Source organism: Mustela erminea, chromosome 8 (assembly GCF_009829155.1).
Source record: "Mustela erminea isolate mMusErm1 chromosome 8, mMusErm1.Pri, whole genome shotgun sequence".
Taxonomy (NCBI): Eukaryota; Metazoa; Chordata; class Mammalia; order Carnivora; family Mustelidae; genus Mustela; species Mustela erminea.
The window spans coordinates 77,500,856-77,524,917 of record NC_045621.1 but is presented as its reverse complement, the minus strand read 5'-3'; the positions used below and the strand labels follow the sequence as shown (position 1 = coordinate 77,524,917).

The 24,062-nt window shown below is 34.2% G+C and overlaps 1 protein-coding gene across 5 annotated transcripts in view; it reads left to right on the top strand.

Moving 5' to 3' along the window:
- NCKAP1 (NCK associated protein 1) overlaps positions 1 to 24,062 on the top strand; it is a 100,218-nt gene that overhangs the window by 65,099 nt on the left and 11,057 nt on the right. For all 5 annotated transcript variants that reach the window (XM_032356150.1, XM_032356149.1, XM_032356152.1 and 2 more), the window contains 7 exons: positions 2,630 to 2,749; positions 3,339 to 3,478; positions 4,378 to 4,509; positions 6,988 to 7,206; positions 7,386 to 7,516; positions 7,794 to 7,891; positions 18,563 to 18,656. In XM_032356150.1, the coding sequence (XP_032212041.1) occupies positions 2,630 to 2,749; positions 3,339 to 3,478; positions 4,378 to 4,509; positions 6,988 to 7,206; positions 7,386 to 7,516; positions 7,794 to 7,891; positions 18,563 to 18,656 (934 nt within the window). The remainder of the gene's footprint in view (positions 1 to 2,629; positions 2,750 to 3,338; positions 3,479 to 4,377; positions 4,510 to 6,987; positions 7,207 to 7,385; positions 7,517 to 7,793; positions 7,892 to 18,562; positions 18,657 to 24,062) is intronic.

Here is a 24,062-nt window from a genome sequence, read left to right as displayed (position 1 = left end):
CTGACAAGCAGTAGCATTATTACCATCTTAAACATTAGGTAACATCTGTTGCAGATTGTATTCCATTAGCGCTTTGGAAGCAGACTCTGAGACGAGGTTAACCTGCAGGAAGTTTAGTAGGGACTGCTTTTAGGGTTGTTACCTGTGAGGATATCAACACCACCAAATTTAATACTTTTATACAGTTTTTAGGTATAATATATTTTATCCTGACGCTTTATACCTAAGATATAGTATTAACTCTTCATCATAATCATCCTTCCCATTAAATTACCCATGAAGTCCTCTTAATTTTATTTGTCTGGTTTCATTTCTTGAATCTGTCTTCTACTTTCCATTGCTTTGGTCACTCTTGTAGCTGAAATTTGCAATACTCTTCATATGTACTCCTAAATAGTTCTCTTACCTTCAGTATTTCTGCCTTTAAGACTGTCTAATACACTGCCACCAGAGTGTCTCTTTCCTTCTTGAAGAATCCTCAGTTGATTGTCTCTTGCATATGGAAAAGGTAAAAATTTCTCACCCAGGCATTTAAATCTTCAACAGTTTGCACTCTGTTCCCATTTTTTTTCTTCTAAAAAACTGTGATTAAAATCTATCTGTATCTGTCTGCATACAGACAGATAAATAATGTTATATATGAGCTAAAAGTGTGCCGTGTGTTATTTTTAAATGTGCAGTACAGTGGCATTAATTAATTTCACAGTGTTGTGCAACCACCACTAATATCATTTCCAAAACTTTTGTCATCCCAAGCAGAAACCTTATAATTATTAAGTAGTAATTTCTCATTCTTCTAACTCTTGATATCCTCTAGTCTGTTTTCTGTCAAAAAATTTGGTTAGTCTAGGTGGTTTATATGGGTGGAACCATGTAGTATTTGTCTTTTTGTATCTGGTTTATTTAACTTAGTGTATTTCTAATGTCTCCCAGATTTTTGTCTCCATCCCAGAGCTTTCAGATCTTGATTTTCTGGATATTCTGCTGGAATTTAGGTATTTTTAGCCATCTGAAATGTAACATGTCCATGATACTCTGCATGTTACCCCATCACCATCCTTTGAAGCCTTTTCAGCCTTTGGGCTTCATATATCCAAACTCCTACCACTTATCATTATTGTCAAAGCCACATCTTTTTTCCTGCATTATTGTTGTAGTTTCCTAAGTGCTCTTTCTGCTTCTGACATTGTTCTCCCCAAATCTGTTTTCAGTATTGTCGCCAGAGGCTGAGGCAGATCATGGAGAGAGTTCAGTTGTTATGTTTTTCATCCAATTTCAGCATTTCTGAGCATTGAAGGAGAATAGTAATATCAGATTTGTATTTTAAATAAGTCCAGTAAATTTGAAGAAACGCTAATTCAGTGTTTTGTATTGTTTTGAGGAATAAATGATAGCAAGGGGTTCAGGAGTCAGAATTTGATTAAATAAAACCCTGAATGTTTATAATTTGAAAACTTTCCTTAAGTAAAGTGAACCAGTATTTAATTGTATCTGAGCTGGGGATTCCTTTTGATTTGGCTTCCTTTTAAAGTATTCAGGGGCATTTATAATAAAATACATTAAAATATCATGATAGATCATCTAGGAACAGTTACTTTAGCTGTTTAAGTATTTTTATATTCTTATATATTACATTTATTTTTATATTTTATATTTACATTCATATTTGTATATGTATATTTATATTGTATATTTACATTTATTAGCAACATAGAAATACCATATGTAAACTGTATATTTGTTATGTAATTATGGAAGATCTGGTAAGGTAAACTTTAAAAAATTTCTCTCTGTATGAAGTATAAATTTGGAGTGCAAAATTTTATGGCATTATATACTCAACTTTCCAGTTATCACTGACAAGAAAAACCTATTAAATTATTATGGTAGCCACCAAAACTAAAGGTTTTGGTTACAGAATCCTGTAGAGAGAGATGGATGAATTTGAGTGAGTATATGTCTACGTACACATATCTAATCTCTTGAAAATTAAAATAATGCTCCCTGCCCACCCCCCTCACCCCCCCACCCCCACCAAGTTGTGTTCAGAAAATGCATGGTTAGCTTTTTTTTCTCCTCTGGTTTGGAGTTGATTTTAGGGAGTTGAATGCTTTTTTCTTTGTTTTACTGACCTCATGTCTAACAATTTTAATTAAATATTGAAGCTTTTCTATAACTAGGAAGTTATTTGTTGTGTCAAGATCTTATGTATGTGTAATAAATATATATGTGTGTTCATGTGTGTATCAGTTAAGATTAGAAAACATTATTCTAAATGTGTTCTTTCACATCCTCTGTTTGATAGTTTAATTTTTAAGACCCAGATGTAGGACCTTGCAAAAACTGAAAATTAAGTTAATAGTTTTTCATGTAAAAGAAAATACCAATACTCTAAGATCCCTCTAATCATACTTAAAACTTGTACAGTCACCAAATACTTACATCAGCTATATAAATACAATATGGTAGGTTAGTTGTTCCAAGAGATAAAGGTGATCTAGAATGTTCCTTACCCCCCCACTCCTCAGTGTACAATAGACTTTATTTTCCATGTTTATTTAAAAAATATTTTAATTCAAACCGCTTTCTTATAACTTTTCTTATTGTTGTTATTATTCTGCTTTGACAGCGACATCATATTGGAGATCGCAGTCTTTCCTTATGTAATATGTTCTTGGATGAAATGGCCAAACAAGCTCGAAATCTCATCACTGATATTTGCACAGAACAATGTACTCTTAGTGACCAGGTAATAATTCACATGTTTTCTTACAGACAGGAAGTTTGCGTGTGAAGTCAAGAAAATTAACTGTTAGCCAGTTATTTTTTAATTTTTCTTTTTCATTAAACTCTTAGTAAATCTCATTACCTCATTCTTATAAAACTCCATTTTTAGGTTTTTAAAAAAATTGCCACTGTCTTTAGGATTACTTACTGTTTAAAAGACAGCCTGTAGCTTGGTGTTCATATACCTTCCTCATAGCTCAAACTGTCTACTTCACCCTGTACTTGATGCTTTTTACCACCTAGTAGTTCTCACTAAATTTCCTTCCAGTAAAATGTTCTCATTCTTTGCTTGCCTAGTCTGTTTTTACTTATCCTTTAAACTTTTGCTTTGATAATAACTTCCTCTATGAAGCTTTCTTCACATAAGATTTACCTGTTTTCTCTTTTCTACCAAACTGTGTGAGCTCCCCAAGCTAGCTAGGTGAACTACATCTCACCTTAGTGCTAGATGGTATTTGCTACATTGTCTGGATTCACGTAAGGTTTGCTTAAATTGTTAGTGCTTTTTCAAAATAATTGGTTAATGTAAGATTTCATTTCTTTTTAAATAGTTGCTACCCAAGCATTGTGCCAAAACCATTAGTCAAGCAGTGAATAAGAAGTCAAAAAAACAGACTGGTAAGAAAGGGGAACCTGAAAGGGAAAAGCCAGGAGTTGAGAGTATGAGGAAAAACAGGCTGGTAGTGACCAAGTAAGCCATGCACTTTTATTATATCTTTTTGTTACAGGTAGAAGTTTTTCATTTTTTGTATGGCATTAGTACTGAGGGAATGCTAGTAATTGTAAATTATTAATTTCTCATTTATTATTATTTTATGTTTGTGAACTCGAATAGTTAATGCTTATTTCCAAAAACAGATTTTGGATTTTTGAAGAAAATTCATGTAGTAGGTAATATTTGCCTTTACTAAATACTTTATTTGTATACTTTATTTATACTTGTATACTTTGTTTGTACTGAATACTTTGTCTATACTGAATACTGAAGGCAAAGAATTTGTCTAAAAATTTGGGGCTATGGTATAAAAGCAAGCCATAGTTTTCCATTTATTTAAAATCAGATAGCCTGAGACTTTATTTTGGCATGCATTATATTAGAACCTACATCATTTTTAGAGTGAATATATCAGACTAGATATTATTAAAGATTGTGTGTTTGTTTGGAGGGTAGGCATGGTGGGCAGTAATACATGAACATATGTTTCGTTTAAAGTAAATTTCCTACTTAATTGCTTTTTTTATGTTGAGTAAGCTGTTGGCTATTTTGTAGACAACTTTCTTTCTCTGGTACAGAGACTATAGCAAGGTTTGGAAATGATCGTTTTTATGAGCATGTAATAGCTCTTATTTATATTAAATCATTATAGTCATTATCATCTGAATGGAGAAACAAATGAGTGATACTGTCTTTAAAAAGCTGCTCTCATGTTAGTAATATCCCTTAGGGTTTTGAACTTGTCAGTTTAGGAAAGAAGAAAACTGAATTCTGCAATTATTATCCCCCAATAAGGTCTGATGTGTTTATAAAAGTAATTTTGTATTGCTATGGTGAACTGTTGAAAATTTTATTGTTTATTAATATTTTTTCAGCCTTGATAAATTGCACACTGCACTTTCTGAATTGTGTTTCTCTATAAATTATGTACCAAACATGGTAGTTTGGGAGCATACGTTTACCCCACGAGAATATTTGACTTCTCATCTGGAAATCCGCTTTACTAAGTAAGAAAGACTATAAACTACTTTTGTTGGTTCAGTTAATGAGTTTGTTATGTTCTTCATATCCATACAGTGTTTACTTTTATGAGGAAAAGTATTAGAACTGATACAGTACGAAGAGTAATGAATGGGGAACCACAGAGAATAGTGAACTGGAAATTACTTAAGTTATTCATATTCTTGTCCCATACTTGTTATTAACTAGTTGTAGCACTGGATAAGCCAGTTACTCTTTGTGTGCCTTAGGTTCCTTATAAGCTAAATGGGAAGACTGGAGCAAATTAGTGTATTTCACCTGACAGGTAACAACCAAGTAGGGTCATGAGGTCAATGTATAAAGTTGCAGTCAGTGTTTAAAAAAAGAAAGAAGAGGCAGGGAGGAAAAGAAACAGGGAAGAATAGAAGAAAAAAATCCATGCACTGCACGTAAGTGAGTATAAATACTGCTCTTGAAACTCTTCACTTATACATATGTATGTTTGTACTGATCGTGATGCGAAATGCATATCTTTTAGTTGGTTACAGTTAAATGTTTGAAAACGTCAGGACTAGGTGAATTCTTATCTTCTCTGAATTCACATGTATGCTCTTAGACCAGTAGAATTCTAGACTCTCAAGGCATTCCTAATTAGAGATTTTTGAGTCTTACATATGTTTCTTGAAGTCATACTGTCTGTGATATCAGAAACCTTTCAATTTTAAAAATGTTGCTCCAACCTTTTTTCTAAAGTTATACACTTAATTATTGAAGAAAATGTCAATTGATTTGAGAAGTTTTTCTTGGAAGGCCTTAGAGCAATTTATAAAACAAAATTTAGCCAAGGATTTTTCACAGTTTTATAGTCATTAACAAGTAGTATTTGTACCATATGCTTGACATTGTGTTAAGTACTATAAGTAGTAATGAAATAGTATAAAGCTTAGAGCTACAGTTCATGAGAAGACTACAACAATTGGAGAGCAAAATAGGAGAATATATAAGTGGCACTAAATTGTGTGTTAAGTCATCAGTTGCGTAGTCAGGTGTTTAAGACTCTCTGTTGCTTTCCTTTAGTAAGGCAGGCATCCTGACAGTGAAACCCAGAATAGCATTTAGACCAAAAGGTTATTATGCATTCTGGTATTTATTAAATATTCTCAACTTGGTGGGGGTTGTTAGAGTGTTGGGTGGAAGAGAGGGTTCACTTTCCACTCCCTTTTTTTTTTCTCTGTACGTAGTCTGGTCTGTTAATCCACAGAGAAACAGATACTCGTTTGACAAAACATCTACTTAGTTACGAGAATCAAGGCCAAGCTATAAACTTGTTTACCTGGGAAAGATTTTTATGCCAAAACAAATAGCTCGTATTAGTTGGTTGATATTTGCTGATCACTTGAGCACAGTTTTAGGGCTTTAGGGGTTATATACAAAGATAGCACCTACTAACCTTGAGTTGGTCTTCTGGGATTTTTTTTTTTTTTTTTTAAAGATTTTATTTACTTATTTGACAGGCAGATCACAAGTAGGCAGAGAGGCAGGCAGAGAGAGGAGGAAGCAGGCTCCCTGCTGAGCAGAGAGCCCGTTGCGGGGACTCCATCATGACCTGAGCTGAAGGCAGAGGCTTTAACCTACTGAGCCACCCAGGTGCACGTCTGGGATTATTTTCTATTGATGGAGTTTGTCTTTCTCTTTAAGGATTTATCCTTAGAGATACAAGTTTAAGTTCTTTACATATCTAATGCTTAGAGAGTTTTAAAGATGGTAAGATAGAGGTGGTCAATGGAGGAAAAGATCAGGTTGGAAAATATTTTCAAAATTTGTGTATCCTTTTAGGCGTACAGTTTATTGGGATATAAACATAATGCAACTGTGTTTTATGTGCTGCCAGTGATTAAAAAACCAAGAAGTTTTTTGTTTATTGCCTTGTTTTAACTGTCATGCATTTTGTTGAGTGGCAGCACTATAGGCAGATGTGGGCTTAAACCCTAGACCCACTACTTCCAAAAAGAGTGAACTTACTCAGTTTCCTTGAGTTCTGAGCCTTAGGTTTTTGTTTTTTTTTTTTAATTTGTGAAATGGCGGTGATAATAACTACATCATAGGGTTATTAAATATGAGGATGATCTGTATAAAGCGTAAAAAAAAAACTACTGGCATGTAATAGTGCCAGATGAGTTTGAGCTATGCATTAAACAGTTCATTGTATCTACTACAGACAGTGTATCCTGTTAAAGAAGTTTTTTTAAAACCATCTTTATTGTTAAATCATTTTATTTTAATATTGATGTCCTTAGAATTTTTAAAATCATATTTCTACCTCATTTTAGCTTTTAGGCGTTCATTTTTTTTTTAAGGTTTTTTTTTGGACGATAATGATAGTAATTACATGGCTTTGAAACAAATTGTATTTAAAATTGTTATTGTTTATTTAATCAGAGATCAGTATGTTGAATGGCTTTTACATAAATGCAAAGTCTTTTCTTTTATTCCCTTTCCGCCAGGTCAATTGTTGGAATGACTATGTATAATCAAGCCACACAGGAAATTGCAAAACCATCAGAGCTTCTGACAAGTGTAAGAGCATACATGACTGTACTGCAGTCAATAGAAAACTATGTGCAAATTGATATTACAAGAGTATTTAATAATGTTCTTCTTCAACAAACACAACATTTAGACAGTCATGGAGAACCAACCATTACAAGTCTATATACAAATTGGTAAGCACATTTAGAAATTAGGAGTGATAAAAAGTTACTTCGAAATAAGCTGCTTAAGGAAGTTATTTTTTTTATCAATGAGTGCTCATTTTTATTATCAGTCAACTTATGTAGGAATGTATACCATAATAAATTTTGAATTGATTTCTCCTTTTTATAAATTTACTTTTTCTCCTTAGGTATTTGGAAACTTTGTTAAGACAAGTCAGCAATGGTCATATAGCTTATTTCCCTGCAATGAAAGCATTTGTGAACTTACCTACAGAAAATGAATTAACATTCAATGCAGAGGAATATTCTGACATATCAGGTGAATGAAACTATGACATGTTTTATAGAGTGAAGAAACCTTGATTCTTTTGGCTTTTGTTATGACTATGTTCATTCAGTTACATTCATTCAGTACATAATCATCATACATTATATCTTAGACTTACCTTTGTGTTACCTTTTTTATTCTGGAGACTTGTCTAAGGATTTTTGTATTAATAATTTGCTTCTATAATGGAACATTCCAGTATGTTAATATTCGTTTTCTGAAAGTGTTTGCTCTGTCAAAGTATAAAATTAACTACATTTCCTTTCAGAAATGAGGTCATTATCAGAACTACTAGGCCCATATGGTATGAAGTTCCTAAGTGAGAGCCTTATGTGGCATATTTCATCACAAGTTGCTGAACTTAAGGTAATACAGTTTTTATCAGTTTTAGCTTTGAAACGTTAACTCCTGAAAAACATTTCAAAAATACGAACCTCAAGTCTAGAATCTTAGTTTAATCCAACATGGAAGTTCTCATATGTGAATGAAATTGTAGAGCTAGCATGGCCTTTCAGTAGCATTTTCATTCAGTACTCTCTTTTTACAGTTGAAAAAACTGAGAGCCTAGAGAGGTGAAATGACTTACTAGAGGAGACTAAAACTCAGATTGATTTCTTGGCCTTTGGTCATATTTTCATGCTGTTGTACCATGATACTGTTCTTTGAATGACTGGTCAAAATTCCAGCCAAAGTCATTTATTTAAATTTGTAGTTTGAATGTATTACTTTATACAGATTATATTACAAACAATTTTAGGCTCATTGGGGTTTTTTCTTTCCCCTAAGTAATCTCTGTGCGCAATGTGGGGCTCAAACTCAAGACCCTGAGATCAGGAGTCACATGCTTTATCAACTGAGCCTGCCATGCACTCCTAAGCTCATTGGTTTTTTTCTATTATTAAGTAATCTTTTAAATTATCTTATGCCCTTTAAGCTGGATAAAAAATGTCTTTAGAATGCTTAGCATTTTTTAAAAAAAGATTTTATTTATTTATTTGACAGAGGTCACAAGTAGGCAGAGAAGCAGGCAGAGAGAGAGGGGGAAGTAGTTCCCCGTGGAGCAGAGAGCCTGATGCAGGGCTCGGTCCCAAGACCCTGGGATCATGACCTGAGCCAAAGGCAGAGGCTTTAACCCACTGAGCCACCCAGGCACCCCTAGAATGCTTAGCATTTTATTAAAGATGTAAAAGAGCTGAAGCAACAGCATTTTAAAGGACTTTTTTTTAAAAAGCCTTTTAGAAATATCCCAGTGTTAAGGTGATTTATATTGAATTAGTCTGTGTATATAGTAGCTATTAAGTTTTTGAAAGAATTTGAATTTGAGCCATTAAGACTTCAACTTAAGAACAGAATAGAAGAGGCATATTTTAAAATATGCCCTTTTAGGGACACCTAGCTAGCTCAGTTGGTGGAGCATGAGACTCTTGATCTCAGGGTTGTAAGCTTGAACCCTACTTTGGGTTTATTTAAAAATAAAATCTTAAAAAAAATATTTAATAATGTACTCTTTGTGAATTTTTTTGGTTACTTGTGCCTTGCATTTTTAATTTCTCAAGAATATGGTTATAGCACTGATAAGTAGCTTGCATTTTATTTTTATTTTTTATTTTTATTTTTTTTTAAAGATTTTATTTATTTATTTGAGAGAGAATGAGTGAGAGAGAACATGAGAGAGGAGAAGGTCAGAGGGAGAAGCAGACTCCCCAAGGAGCTGGGAGCCCGATGCGGGACTCGATCCTGGAAGTCCAGGATCATGACCTGAGCCAAAGGCAGCTGCTCAACCAACTGAGCCACCCAGGCGCCTGTAGCTTGCATTTTAAATGTAGCACTTAGAAGTCTAAATGTGGCAATCTGATATACTGAAAATTTAGCAAATATATAGCTTAAGTCGATTGCTGCAAGGTGAGAAATATTTTGCTGAAAATAGCAAGAGTGTGACAAGAAGGAGAGGTGGTAGTACCCAGTATTTAAAACTTTTTTTAGAAAGCTTTTATTAATTTTATTTTAGAGAGAGAGTGCGTGAATGGGGAGAGGGGCAAAAGGAGAAGGAGAGAACCTCAAGTCAACTCTGTGCTGTGTGGAGCCTGGTATAGGGCTCAATCTCATGACATTGAGATCAGGACCTTTGCCAAAACCAAGAGTCAGATGCTCAACTGACTGAGCCACCCTAAGAATTCAAACCTTTAAAGACTCTAATTATCCTGAATTTCAGTCCTCTCATTTAAGAGCTTTGACTTTGGGCAAAGTTTAAACTCACTAAGCTTTTATTTTCAGAGAATTGTATGAGATAATACATGTCAAACACTTAGGTACTGAGCATAGTTCTTGACCCACAATAAACATTGAGTAAAATATTACTTGGTATTCAGCATTTCCATTATCCTCTTAATGTTGTTTTTCAAAAGAGTGTTCTATAATTCTTGTATAAAAGTCAACTTTTAGATACTTTATAATGTGGATTTTAAATAAACAAACTGTATGCTTTATATAGTTTTGAATGCATAAACATTGCAGTGACAGTTTTGGTTCTTTACAAGCAATATCATTGCTGTTTATTAGACTCATTCACCTATAAATACATAGTCTTTGTCTTATCCTATTGTTCTTAGGTGACAAATTTCTCATCCTCATTATACTTTCTTATGTTCTTTTTGGCATGAAAGAAGAATTATGACAAAATTTTTTTTTTCTTGACTTCTAGAAAAGGATTTTGCTTTTACCAGCTGTTTTTTTTTTTTTTTTTAAATTTCAGACTGAATAATAGGGACTGCTAGAATTGTTAAGTATTTTTAGTGCTTCTTTGCCATTTAATGTGGTAGATTGAATATTGTCATGTAGTAACACAAATTAGCCTGTATCTGTATCCATATCTATGAGAGTTTAAAGGCATTTAATGTCCTTAACAGTACTGGAAGGCTGCCCCTGAAGATCTAGCCTTTCACTTTCCTTATCTCCATAACTCCTCCAGCCTGTTTGGCCTACTTGTTGTCTCAAAATATTCTTCACTGAGTTATTGTCTTAGCTTACCTTTTCATAATATTCATGTATTTTTCAAATGTTGTGTTATCAGAATATCCTTTCTTCACCACACTTTCTAAAATAGCAAACATCACTTTTTATTCTCTTTATTCAGCTTTCTGTGTATCTTACTTGTGACCTTTCATGTCATGTATTTGTTTATGTCACTGTCACTCGAATAAAAACTCAGGTATAAGCTCGCTTAAAACTTTGGTACTAAATTAGTGTCCACACATAGAAGATACTTGCTTAATATTTCTTGGGTGCAGAAGTAAAAATAGGTAGCTATTTTGACTCTTCACTTTGTCCGGGGACTTTTCTAAGCTGCTTTCATAAAACTGGTATCGTCCCTGTTTTACAAATTAGGAAAGCGAAACCAAGAAATATTAAGTACCTTGTCTGGACTCACATGCTTAAAAGTGGTGAAACGAAAACTTGAGCCTGTGTAGTCAGTCTAGACCTAGAGCTTATACCGGTACCATGTTATCTGTTTTTAGAAATAAAAAGGATCTAAGCAGTGATCTAACACATACTTACCTGATGCAGGAAGATCACACAGATTTTCGTTCTTACATCAAGAGGTAGAGATTGCCTTTGACAAGATTACCTTTACATATTTAAGAACTTTTGTAGTGTTTTGCCTTTGTCTTCCCCATGTGAAATACATTCGTGTTAGTCTTTCTTTCTTTTATACAGATTCTATTGAAATTATTTGTGTAAAGCCCTTGGATAATAGTGCCTTGAAACTGAGAATAAACTTCAGCTAGAGATCTGGTTAGTGAAGGTACACTTATTCTGGGTACTGTACTTACTAGTACTGTTTAAGATTGTATTGATACTTTTGGTAGCTATACCATAATATTTTCATGTCAACTTGTGATCATAAATTTTCTCTTTTCTTTTCACTTACTGACCTTGAACCATGGCTCTCCACATCTTAGATTTTGTATGTTTTTGTTCTTTAGACCCAAGTGTTGGCGACATTGTTCTTTTAAAAATTTTGTCTTCTTAGGTACTATTATTTCCAGATCACTTTGACTTCAGATTTTGTCATAATTTTTTAGTAATAGTTTATTTATAAACTTAACTCTCTTAGCCTTTCCTTAAGTATTGTTCTCAAATACATTCTTACTCTTTTTTGTTTTTTTTAAAGATTTTATTTATTTATTTGACAGATAGAGATCACAAGTAAGCAGAGAGGCAGGCAGATAGAGGGGGAAACAGGCTTCCCCCCGAGCAGAGAGCCTGATGCGGGACTTGATCCTAGGACCCTGGGATCATGGCCTGAACCAAAGGCAGAGACTTAACCCACTGAGCCACCCAGGTACCCCTACCTACATTCTTACTTTTGAAAAGAAATGGGAGGAGCTTATGTCTAACATTTCTGTCTCTATGGTGGAGTGACTATTTTTTTCTTGAGTGTTATTAAAATTTAATTTAAGGTTTTAATGAGAGTATAAATAATGTTAACATCTTTCTTTTAATGCTATTGAATTTTCTGACTCAAGAATGTTGTTTCTTGGGTGGATCCTCTTTTAAATATTTGATAATATTAATCTTGAGTGAAAAACCTAGACAAAAGAAACTTTTTGTGTGAAGAACTCATATTCATAATAATTGAGGTGCATGAATGTAAATTAGCTTGGATTTCTCATTAAATACAATATACTCCAAAACCAAGATGGTTTAGGATACTAAACATTTTTTTTCTAAAACTTTTGATTTTAGCATTTTTATTTTTTTAAGTTTTTATTTAAATTCCAGTTAGTGAACATACAATGAAATATTAATTTCAGTTGTACAATTTAGTGATTCAGCGCTTACATATAATACCTGGTACTCATCACAACCAATACACTCTTTCATCTCTATCGCCTGTTTAATTTATCCCCTTTCTCCATACACTTGCTAACACCAGCTGTTTCTTGTGTTTTTGGTTTTAGCCATTCTGATAGGTGTAAGGTGAGATCTCGTAGTTTTGATTTGCATTTCCTTGATGATAAGTGATGATGAGCATCTTTTCATGTGTCTGTTGGCTGTTTGTATTCTTTGGAGAAATGTCAGCTCTTTTGTCCATTTTTAATTGGGTTATTTGGTTTTTGGGTGTTGGTTTATATAAGTTCTTTATATGTTTCCAATACTAACCCTTTATTAAATATGTCATATGCTAATATCTTCTCCCATTCAGTAGGTTGCCTTTTAGTTTTGTTGGTTGTTTCCTTCACTGTGCAGAAGCTTTTTATTTTGATGTAGTCCCAGTAGTTTATGTTTGCTTTTGTTTCCCTTACCTCAGGAGACATTTCTAGAAAGAAGTTGCTATACCCGATGTCAGAGAGGTGACTGCCTATATTCTCCTCTGGGATTTAAATTGTTTCATGTCTGATATTTAGGTCTTTAATCCATTTTGAATTTATTTTTGTGTATGGTGTAAGAAAGTGGTCCAATTTCATTCTTTCACATATTGCTGTCCAGTTTTCCCAGCACCATTTGTTGAAGAGATTGTCTTTTTCCCACTGGATAGTCTTTCCTGCTTTGTCAAAGATTAATTCACTGTATTGTGACCAATTGCGGGTTCGTTTCTGGGTTTTCCATTCTATTCTGTTAATCTGTATGTCTGTTTCTTCACCAGACCCTACTGTTTGGATCACTGTAGCTTTGTAATATAACTTGAAGTCTGGAACTGTGATTCTTCCAGCTTTGCCTTACTTTTTCAAAATTGCTTTAGTAAATTGGGGCCTTTTGTGGTTCCATATAAATTCTAGGATTGTTTACTCTAGTTCTGTGAAAAACGCTGTTCTTGGTATTTTGATGGGGATTGCATTAAATGTGTAGATTGCTTTGGCTAGTAATAGACATTTTAATAATTTTCTTTCAATACATGAGCATGGATGTCTTTCCATTTCTATGTGTTGTCTTCAGTTTCTTTTTTTAAAAAAGGATTTTATTTATTTGAGAGGGGCAAACAAGCTCCTCCCTACTCAGCATGGAGCCAGATATGTGGGGCTTAGTCCCAGGGCCCTGAGATCATGACCTGAGTGGAAACCAAGAGTTGGATGCTTAACTGACTGAGCCACCCAGGTGCCCTGTCTTCCGTTTCTTAGCCTCTGTATACTGAGGCATGCTTCCATGTGTATTCTTGTATTTTATTATATATATCATTACAATCTTATGGTCATAATATAATGGTATTTTATATCAACAAGTTCAGTGTATTGTATAGTATTCTATCTCATTGAGATAAATCTCCGAAAGTACTCAGTCTGTTAGTGATGATTCTAATTGTTTTGCATTTTTTAATGTCCTATTAAGTTTCCTTAGAATGATCTAATTTATGAAATTATAGAAACAAAATAACATACAGATTTTTGCTTCAAGTATTGGTAGGGTAGGTTATTTAGACCATCTTTTCTCCTAAGGGCAACTTAAAAAGTTGGCAAGATATATAAAGAAAGATTCTTCTTTTAAAGAAGCTAAAAAGGTAGGCCAAAATCAAGAAGAATGTGGGAACTCAGAGACATGAGCCTAGTACTGGAAGCCACTTTTGATCTGAAGGCATTTGCTGATCCAGAAGCAGCATTTATAAGAGTAATACATAGGTTTTATGGCCTTGTGGGGTAGGGGTAGGGGAGTCTGTAATAAAAGCCAAAGCCTGTCTAAGGTGAGGAGTGGGAAATCTACTTAAATTCCTCTCCACCCTTTTTACACAGATACCCCAAAGGGTTATATCTCTAGGATAATCATGGACTGGAAATGATTTGCTCCTCCCCAGGATATCCAGCTCTTTTGGTGTTGCTCATTTTGTCCAAGGAATCTATAGTCTTAAACCTGGATTGAGGTTGTCCTAGATTAGTAGTGCCACAAAGTGCTTGGCAGAAGCTGACAAATACTCTTTAGAGAAATCTTCATCATAGTTTTCAAATGAGTCCTACAATCGTTTTTCAAAAACAGTAACCTCCACCGAGAGAGTGGAAATCTGTCGGAGATTGAGTGTGGGGGTAGTATGTTCAATACATCTGGCTGGCTGCCTTGGGTCATTTTCTGCCCCCTGCCTCCCTGCTGCCAGCTTTTGTTCCTGATTTGCAACTGTTGTCCTTGTTGGCATCACCTCTTAAGATGGTGAGAGGTGTGTAACAACTCCCAATACAGACATGTAATAACCCTCTTGTTTTCATCTTCCAGTCTTTCTTTCTATGCCACTGCTTACAACTTCTGTGCCCTGTCTGGGTCCTAAGGCATGCATTAGCTTGCCTTCCATACTGTATCTCCCCTGCAGGAATTTGCTGGTCACATTTCTTACCTCTACTTACTCTTTGCTCCATTTTCCATCTTCTGGAAGTTTGTTGATATCTCTCATTTGGTCTTGTTTCCTATATTGTTTTCTTTTTTATTATAGGTTTATTCTTTTTTATTCTTTTCCTTTCACTTCAGTGGATTTCTGGAAGAAGAGTTTTAGACATATGTATAAAATACTCAACATTTAAGCAACACTTCACATGGTTTACAAACTTATTTGAGCATAGGAAAAATTTATGAAAGTGGTTCAAAAGATATGGATGTCTGCATATTTTCTAATATTGCCAAATATCCCTCTGAAGAAATTGTAACTCACACTCTTCATATTAAAATATGATTATGCCTCTAATCGTATTTTGGTCTTTCTTTTTTTTTTCAAGTAGGCTCAATACCCAGCGTGGGTCTTGAACTCAGGATGCTGAGATTAAGAATTACGAACTCTACCAACTGAGCCAGCCAGATGCCCTTCACTTTAGTCTTTAAATTAGTGCATAAAGGGGCATGTGGTTGGTTCATTCAGGAGAGCATGTAGCTCTTAATCTCAGCGTTGTGAGTTTGAGCCCCACATTGGGTGTAGAAATTACTAAAAGTAAACTTTATGAAATTAGTTACATAAAATATTTTGGGGGAAATTATAATATTTTAAAGATCATTTCTGTGATTCCTTAGCTTTTATTTTTTTCTGTTTTTATTTCTTAAAATTAATCTAAATTGACATAAACTAAATATTTGGCAGCACATTTTCTTTGTATCTTAAAGATGACGTTCATTGTTTTAGTTTCTATTTTAGCTTGGGACTTTTTTGTTTCATAGAGTAAGTTTGTGTGTTAGAAAAAAAGGAGAACTTCTTTATATTTAATGATCGTGAATAAATCATTTGTCAGACATAGTCAACACTGTGCATGCATACTCATGGTAAAACGCATTCATTGCTCTCTGGAGAAGAAAACAGCCAGTCTTCTTTCCTACTAAAATTCTTGAGGTGTTTCATTTGGTGGTGTGCCCATTGAGACAATGTCTCCTTCTAATCCTGCCAAAAGAATCGTTTTTGGCATTTTACAGATCAGTTCTTCTAGTTCCCTCATAGAGCCTCCCTGCCCCCAAATGAAGTAGGAAATTTAAATATGAATTGTGCCAAGAATTTAACACTTTCTTATTAACTGAAAACCAAATTTATTTTTAGTACTCTTCATATGTTTTGCCTGATTTGTATTCACTAGTATTACTTCCGGCTTATAGTCCATTGGCCAGTGATATTAATCAGTGGCTTTAAAATGTTTAGAGAGCTCTGTTTTAGCATGCAATTGAGAAAAGAAAAAAATTTAAATACATAAACTATTTTTAAGTGGAGACAGTATTAACTTTTTTTTTTTTTTTTAAAGGAATAATGTGCAAACAAATACTTTAGGGTAATGGTTCTTAAATTATGGTCTTTAGATCAGCGGCAGCTGCATTACCTCAGAACTTGTTAATGATGTGCAAATTCTGCCTTTGGTTCTGCCTCAGACTCGCTGTATTGAAACCTGTGGGGACTAGGACCCAGCAATGTGTGTTTTAACTAATAAGTCTTCTAGATTGTTCCGTACACTAAAAATCGGGAACCATTTCTTTAGGGATTAAGAGCATGGATTTTTAAATCAGTTGTATCTAAATTCAAATTCCGAAATCCACCATTTAATATCTTTATAACTTTGGACTACTTACCTAATTTCTCCAAGCCTTAGTTTAGTTTCCTCAGTTGTAAAGTTGGAATATCACCTCTCTTGTGTAGAACAAGTAAATGGGGTTGTTTGTAAATTGCCTGGTATGGGAACTAAAAAGTGATTGTTGTATCCTTACCATTAAACAAATACTATAATTTTTGATTCTCAAGCACAGTTATTCTGTATTAATAACTGTAGGGATCTTAAAGTCATGTGATTGGAAACATTGTGTCAGCTTACTTGGTAAAGTTTTCTTTTTTTTCTCTTAATGGAGCGTAGGTAATGGTGCATTTAAAACTCAGTGGTGTCTGATTCAATGATATGTGTGGTATTATGTTCAAGGTATAGGAGCACTGTCAGGATTGAGCATGTATTTGAGTGTGTATTGACTCAATCAGGTTTTAGCCTGGGACAGGTATTGAATTGGCCCCAGGAGAAGTAGGCATTTTAATCATACATTGTAGAAGTTGAATTTAGCAAACAGGTATGACTGGAAGTGTATATTTGATTGGGAGCATAAAGAGAAATAATCTGAAGTACAGGAATACCTCATTTTATTGCACTTTGTATATACTGCAATTTTACAAGTTGTGGGTTTGTGGCCAACCCTGTGTCTAGCAAGTATATTGGTGCTATTTCTCCAGTAGTATTTGTTCATGTCGGTGGCACATTTTGGTAATTCTTCCAATGTTTCATGCTTTTTCAGTACGATTATATTCCTTATAGTGATTTGTGATCAGTGATTACGACTCAGAATGCTCAGATGATGGTTAGCATTTTTAGCAATAAAGTATTTTTTAATTAAGAATCTAAAACATTGGTTTTTAGACATGCTGTTGCACATTTATAGACTGTAGTGTAGTGTCAGCATAACTTTTTGTATGTACTGGGAAACCAAAAAATTCATTTGACTCGCTTTGTTGCGGTATTTGCTTTATTACAGTGGTCTGGAACCGAATCTGCAATATATCTGAGGTATGGCTGTAATATCAAGTAACCTAAACAAAATTCATACTAGTATAGGAAAACTGATTTTTATAAATTTTCTGTATAGGTTTTCATCCTCCCTTAAATCAGTTGTCATCAGCCTTTGGCTTGTAACAAAACCCTCATGGCACTTTAACAATATGCTTGCTGTTAAATCTTTGCAACCAGGCCTGCTAAATTGAAATATCTGAGGATGAAGCTTGGATTTGTATGTATTTTGAAATATACCCAGGCTTTATTCCTGGATATTTAAATATTATATCCAGGCTCTCCATATACATAGAGACATTATCTCTGCCGGAATCAAATTAATTATTTTTTCATTTTAATTTCAAACTTAATTACTTTTCCAAAGCATCTTTTAAGAAAAACATTCTTTAATGAGTTATACTTTTCTTGAATAGCTATTCTTTACTCCCTTCCCTTATTTGTATCTCTTCCTTCTCTTCCTTTTTCTGTGGTCTCTGAAAGAGAAGGTAGATAGTTAACACTTCCATTTTATAATTTGTGTGGGAAATCTTACTCTATGATAAGCCCCATGAAGGAATACATACATATGAAATAGTACAAAAGTTATTCTCCCTCTGATTATACACATCCAGTGATGAACTGTAGGCTCTCTTTAACTGTAGGCTAGCTTTAACTTTAGCAAGTTGTTTTTATTTTGGTTGGAATTTATTGCTCTCTATATCTTCTTCAGTGTCTGTTTTTTATTATTGATGCTGTTCTGTGTCTAAGCATTAGGTAATCCCTTATCCTACTGCTTATCTTTATTGCTTTTTCCTAAACCATCCTCTCCTTCTTGAATTTGCAAATTGAAGAAAAACATTAATCCTATGTAAGTAATTTTAAGATTCTTTTATTAAGCCAGCAACAAAAGTATATAGCATAGAACATCTGGATTTCATGAATTGTATTTCCTACTTGCTGGATTATGATTTCCAAGCATGCTCTTATCTCATTAACACAAGGTGGTCTATGCTTAACCTAGGATCTTTATTTTTTTTTTCTTTCTTTCCTTCTTTTTTTTTTTTAGAAACTTGTGGTGGAGAATGTTGATGTGCTAACACAAATGAGGACCAGCTTTGACAAACCAGACCAGATGGCTGCACTCTTTAAAAGATTATCATGTGGGTAACTCATGAAACTTTCTATAAGCATTAAGAAGACCTTGACACTCAGTATTTAGCCTTTGCTTAAACATAAATATAATTACTCCTGAGCTTATGAAGAGAGCAGAAAATAGTTGCAGTCAAAGGATATTTTGAGTATATGGCTTATCTATTTCACATTTTTTTTTACCATAGCTTTAATACCATGTATCAAATATTTAATGAGTATTATCAATTAGTTCATAAACTCATTTAATACAAGTAATTTAGACTGAAGGAGAATTAACTTTTGAGTCTATAACTTTCTAAAAATCAACTTTATTGTGGTATAATTTGCATACAATGAAATCTACACATGTAAGTGAACAGTTTGATGGATTTTTGTCAAATGCATATATCCATGTAACCGTTAACCATAGTCAAGACATACAGCATTTCCATCACCTCAGGAAGTTGCCTTATGTCCCTTTGTAGTCAGTTTCTTGATATCCCCCAAACATAGATAAAAACTGATCTGATTTCTGTCACTATAGATTAAATTTGCCTGTTACAGAACTCTACATAAATGGAATCACACAGTATATACTCTTGTGCCTGTCTTTTTCCACTTAGTATGTTATGTGAATCAGTAATCTGTTCTTTTTTATTGCGATCTAGTAGTCATTGCATGAAAATCTGAGCCCTACAACTAAAAAAAATTCGTTTTTAATGTCTTCTTGACATTGATTCTTTGTAGGAGGTATATTGTGCAATAGCAGTGAGTCTTAAAAATTTATGAAAACATAGTTAGGTAACTATTTTAGGTGCACTTGAATTAATTTTATTTTCATTTGCTTTTGTACTTGAACTTGTATAATTAAAAATTATTCTGAAGTCATACTTATTACTGATTCATTTAAAAGCTTTTCCAGCATTAAAAAATTAATGAAATACCAAAAAAAACTTTGTATTTGAGAAAACCACAGTTTATTCTCCCAAATAAAAAATAATCCTGAAAAAAAAATTAAAGCCATGTGTATATTTTACTTAATACTTCCCCCTGGAGAATTTTCTTTTAAATGTTATGCAGCTATATCAGATTTTAAAAGTATAAAATGATTTAGAGAATCACTTTATTAGGCTATCTTATCCAGCTTCAAAAATATAAACTTATATAATAAAAATTAGTATAAAATTAAACTACATGATAGTTGCCTTATAGAACAGATCAGTTGTTGCCAGAACTGGGAAAGCAACAAGTGATGAAACTTGTTGACCACAATGGCAATGGTGGTAACCTAAGTCTACACATGTTAAAATTTTTTCCTAGAGCTGTACCAAAAGGGGGAAAGAGCATCATGTTTACTGTACGGTACTTTAAAAAATGAAATTAAAATAAAAAAAAAAAAGAAAATACTGATTTGGTAGTATTCTAGGGAGGTAGAATATGAATAAATACTTAGAAGGAAATTATTTTTTTTAATTTCTACCTGATCTCTTTTATTCATTGTTTTACTATATACTTACATTTACCAGTCTTGTTTTCTTTATTCTTAATTATTTTTTCCTGCTTCTCCTATTTTTTAATACTCAGTTGACCACCCAACCAGCCTAACTACTTAACTTCTTACTAGTAAATAATATTTTGACTGTATCATCTGGTTAAAGGCATTTAATCCACTGCATTGTTCAGTGCCTGCTTACTGTTACTTTAACTCTCCTATTTGTGTAATTGAAACAAAACAGAATTTGTTAAAATTCCAAAGTTCATACAGTTTCAGAATAAAATCCATAACCCTAATGGCCCATCTATATCAAATTTGCCTTCAAATAGAATTTATTTATTCTTTTTTGTGATTTGGAAACAGAAAAGTTCTGCTTGAGAATGGCTCATGTAGGGGAGTAGAGAAAGCTATTCTTTCAGTTGAAATATTTTTCAAAACACTCTTTTGTCTCAGATCCCCATCTTTGTGCCTCCTTCATCCCATATCCAGAGGTTGATAAATTTTTATAAGAGTCTGATTTTCATATTCAACAACTATATTCTTTTTAATGCCTTTAAAAAGCCATGTAATTTGTTAAAAGTAACCCTAATTGGGGCACCTAGATGGTACAGTCAGTTAAGCCTCTGACTCTTGATTGCGGCTCAGGTCTTGATCTCAGAGTCCTGGGAGCCTGCTCTGCATCAGGCTCCATGCTCAGCACAGAGTCTGCTTGAGATTTTCTCTCCCTCTGTCCCTCCCATCCATGCTTGCTCTCTCTCAAATAAATAAATTAATCTTAAAAAAAAATTGCTCTGAATTGGGAGGTAATCTGTAATTAATTTTCAGTTCTAAGACTTTTAAGCTATTTGAGCAAATTTAATACTGTATTGCTTCCTGTTTTCTGACAGTGTGTCTCTGGGGTCTAGGTTCATCACTTTATTGACTCCCTTAGTATAGACCTTAATTTTTCTAGTTTTCCTTTAATAAATCTTCCTTTTAAAAACTCATTCCATACACTTTTGCCCTGACCTTGCGACCATCTACAAATCTGTAAGTTGCCTCCAAAGACCTTTACTTTAGCAATACTTTGAATGTTATTATCACCTTAAATTGTTGCACTGATAAGATCCTGAATTTGAAACTTGACTCTCAGTTCAGTCATGTCTTCAAGATTTCCCACTCCTTCACTCCTATTAAATTTTTTGTTCTAGCTCATTGAAAAATTGTTTCTCTAGTTTTCGAATCAGCCTCTTCCTGGCTTTACTTCCTTACCCATTATGGACTTTAAAACTTAGTGATTTTAATTGCATTCTCCTTTGTGCTATCATACCTTTAACTTTTTTTTTTTTTTAAGATTTTATTTATTCATTTGAGAGAGATACAGAGACAGAGATGGAGAGGGATAGAGAGAGCACAAGCAGGGGAGAGGCAGAGGGAGAGGGAGAAGAAGACTCCCTGCTGAGCTGGGAGCCAGACATGGGGCTCTATCTTAGGACCTGGAGATCATGACCTGAGCCGAAGGCAGACGCTTAACCGTCTGAACCACCCAGCTGCCCCTTCTTTGACTTTTTGCTACATTCATCATTCTAAGCAGTTTCTCTGATCCCAGAAAAATCTCCTGCTCCCTGGAGGCCAGATACTGCTTGTAAAGTAACACTTGTTAAAGTCTGTTGTTAAGCCTTCCTCTTATTCATTCTACCATTCTTCATATTGCCAAATTTTTGACTAGCTTGTATTCACTGTTTGTCTTTCCAGTTCTCTACTCACAGTACACTATAATGTGGCTATGCCTGAAACCTTTCTGGAAGAGATCATTAGTGACTATCCATTTTTAAAATCTGGTCCTCTTTCCTCTTATTCTACTTGATTTCTCTATAGTCTTTCTCTCTTTTATTCCCCTTTTTATTGAAATTTCATTCTCTTTATTTGTCAATACTTTTACAATTTTTAAGACTTTTTTTTAATAATCCTTTTGGGGAAATGTATCCAGTCTTATTTATCAGTGTGTCTTTAAAGTATTCATCCCCAGCCTGACTCTCCTTATGGTGCTCCAGGTATTTAATACCCAGTGCTAATTTGATCAGAGTGTGGTCTATGGACCGGAAGCAACAATCAAAAGCACCACATAGGAGTTTGTTAAGAATGTAAATTATTAGGGTTCCACTCCAGACTTACTAAATCAGTTTGCTGGGGCCCAGCAGGTGATTCTGATTTGCACTGAAGTTTGAGAAATATTGTTAGATGTTTGACGCACAGATACTTTGCAGCATCTCTGGAATAGGAATGATATTCTGATGGGAGATACAAATGGGTGGGGCGAGAAAGCCTGATATTCTGTTACTGACCATTATATTACCTCCCATGCCACTCACCCCGTGATTCTCAGAGGGAAACTTGGTTATGTTATCTGACTTTTTTCCTGTCATATTCCATATCTAGTAGCTATGTCCTCCAGATCAGAGTTTGCAAGTTGGTGGGTCATGTTTGGCCCAGAGATATTTAATTTTTTTTTGGCTCTGTGCTCCATTAAGTTAAAAACAAAACAAAACAAAACATTTTTTTGATCATTATTTTAAAAATGGATGATTTTGCATAAATATCCAAACTTTTGGTTTTCCCTCCCCCCAAATCCTGGACAGTATTTTGCCACATTGCAGTGATTGGCTGGAGCTAAGTAGCAGTTGTCGCCTTCAGAAATGTTTTTCTCCAGCTTTTCCCCCTCACTATTCTGTCTTTCACTTAGACTACTTCTTTATTTTATGTTACTTGTTATAGATACTGAACTTGTAACTCCTGCTGCTGCAGATCCCATCTCTTAAATGTAATGCCTCAATCTGTTCCTTTTATTCCCATGGTTCTCATTTAAGGCTTTGTCATTTCATGAACTACAATCTTGGCTTCCTAATGTGTTCAGTCTAACCCTCTCCCACATTCAGTTATATTTCCAAAGATTTCTTTTCATATCACTCTTTATATTTAAGAAAAAACCCTGAACTACCCCCTCCTTGCTTAGAGGATAGCCAAAACTCTATCAAAATGGCATTCAAAAGCAATTATTTGGATAACCTTATATCATCCAGCCATTGTTTCCTCTCTTTCCCCCTACAATTTTTTGCTTGCCTGGCCTGAGATCCACATAGTCTCCACTCAAGTGGTAGTTCCTTGGGATATGCTTTAGTCTCTTTGGGCTACTACAACAAAATATCGCAGATTGGTTAGTACATAAACAACAGAAATTTATTTCTCATCATTCTAGAGGCTGGAAGTTCAAGATCGTGGTGCTGGCATGGTTGGGTGAGGGACCTCCTCAGGGTCCCTTACTTGTCGCTGTATTTTTGTCGCAGTGTTTTCACGTGACTGAAAGGGGATAGGGTTCTCTCTGAAGCCCCTGTAAGGCAGTAATCAAGTTCATGAGACTTCACCTTCATGGCTTGAGCACCTTTCAAAGACCCACCTCCTAATATCATCAGCTTTGGGGGCTTCAGTTTTTAATACATGAATTTTGTAGGGACATAAACGTTCAGAACATAGCAAGATGTTAATGGAAATTTTGGGGAATTAGAGGAGGTGCCAGTGCTTAAAAAGGTATGCCAAATAATCCATTAATGATAAGTTAAACAACAGTTCTTACAATAAAGTTTCTCAGAACTTTTAATGTGTCATTATTGTTACATTATTCAAGAGAAGATTGTAGGATATAATTCTGGCAAAATTACTTGATTGAATTCTCAGTATCATCCCTTGGAAAATACATGATTATGCCACACTACTTATTTTCTCATTATTCACCTTATTTTCTGCATTCCTTTTTCTAGATTCCCTTTTGCTTTGTTCCCTGGCCTGGAATGCTTTTGTCTTCTCCTTTATGACCAACTTTGATAACATTTTCCCAGAGAAATAGTTCCTTTCATCCTTCTTTCTTCTCTCCTTTTCTGGATGGTAACATAGTCTCATTTCTTGA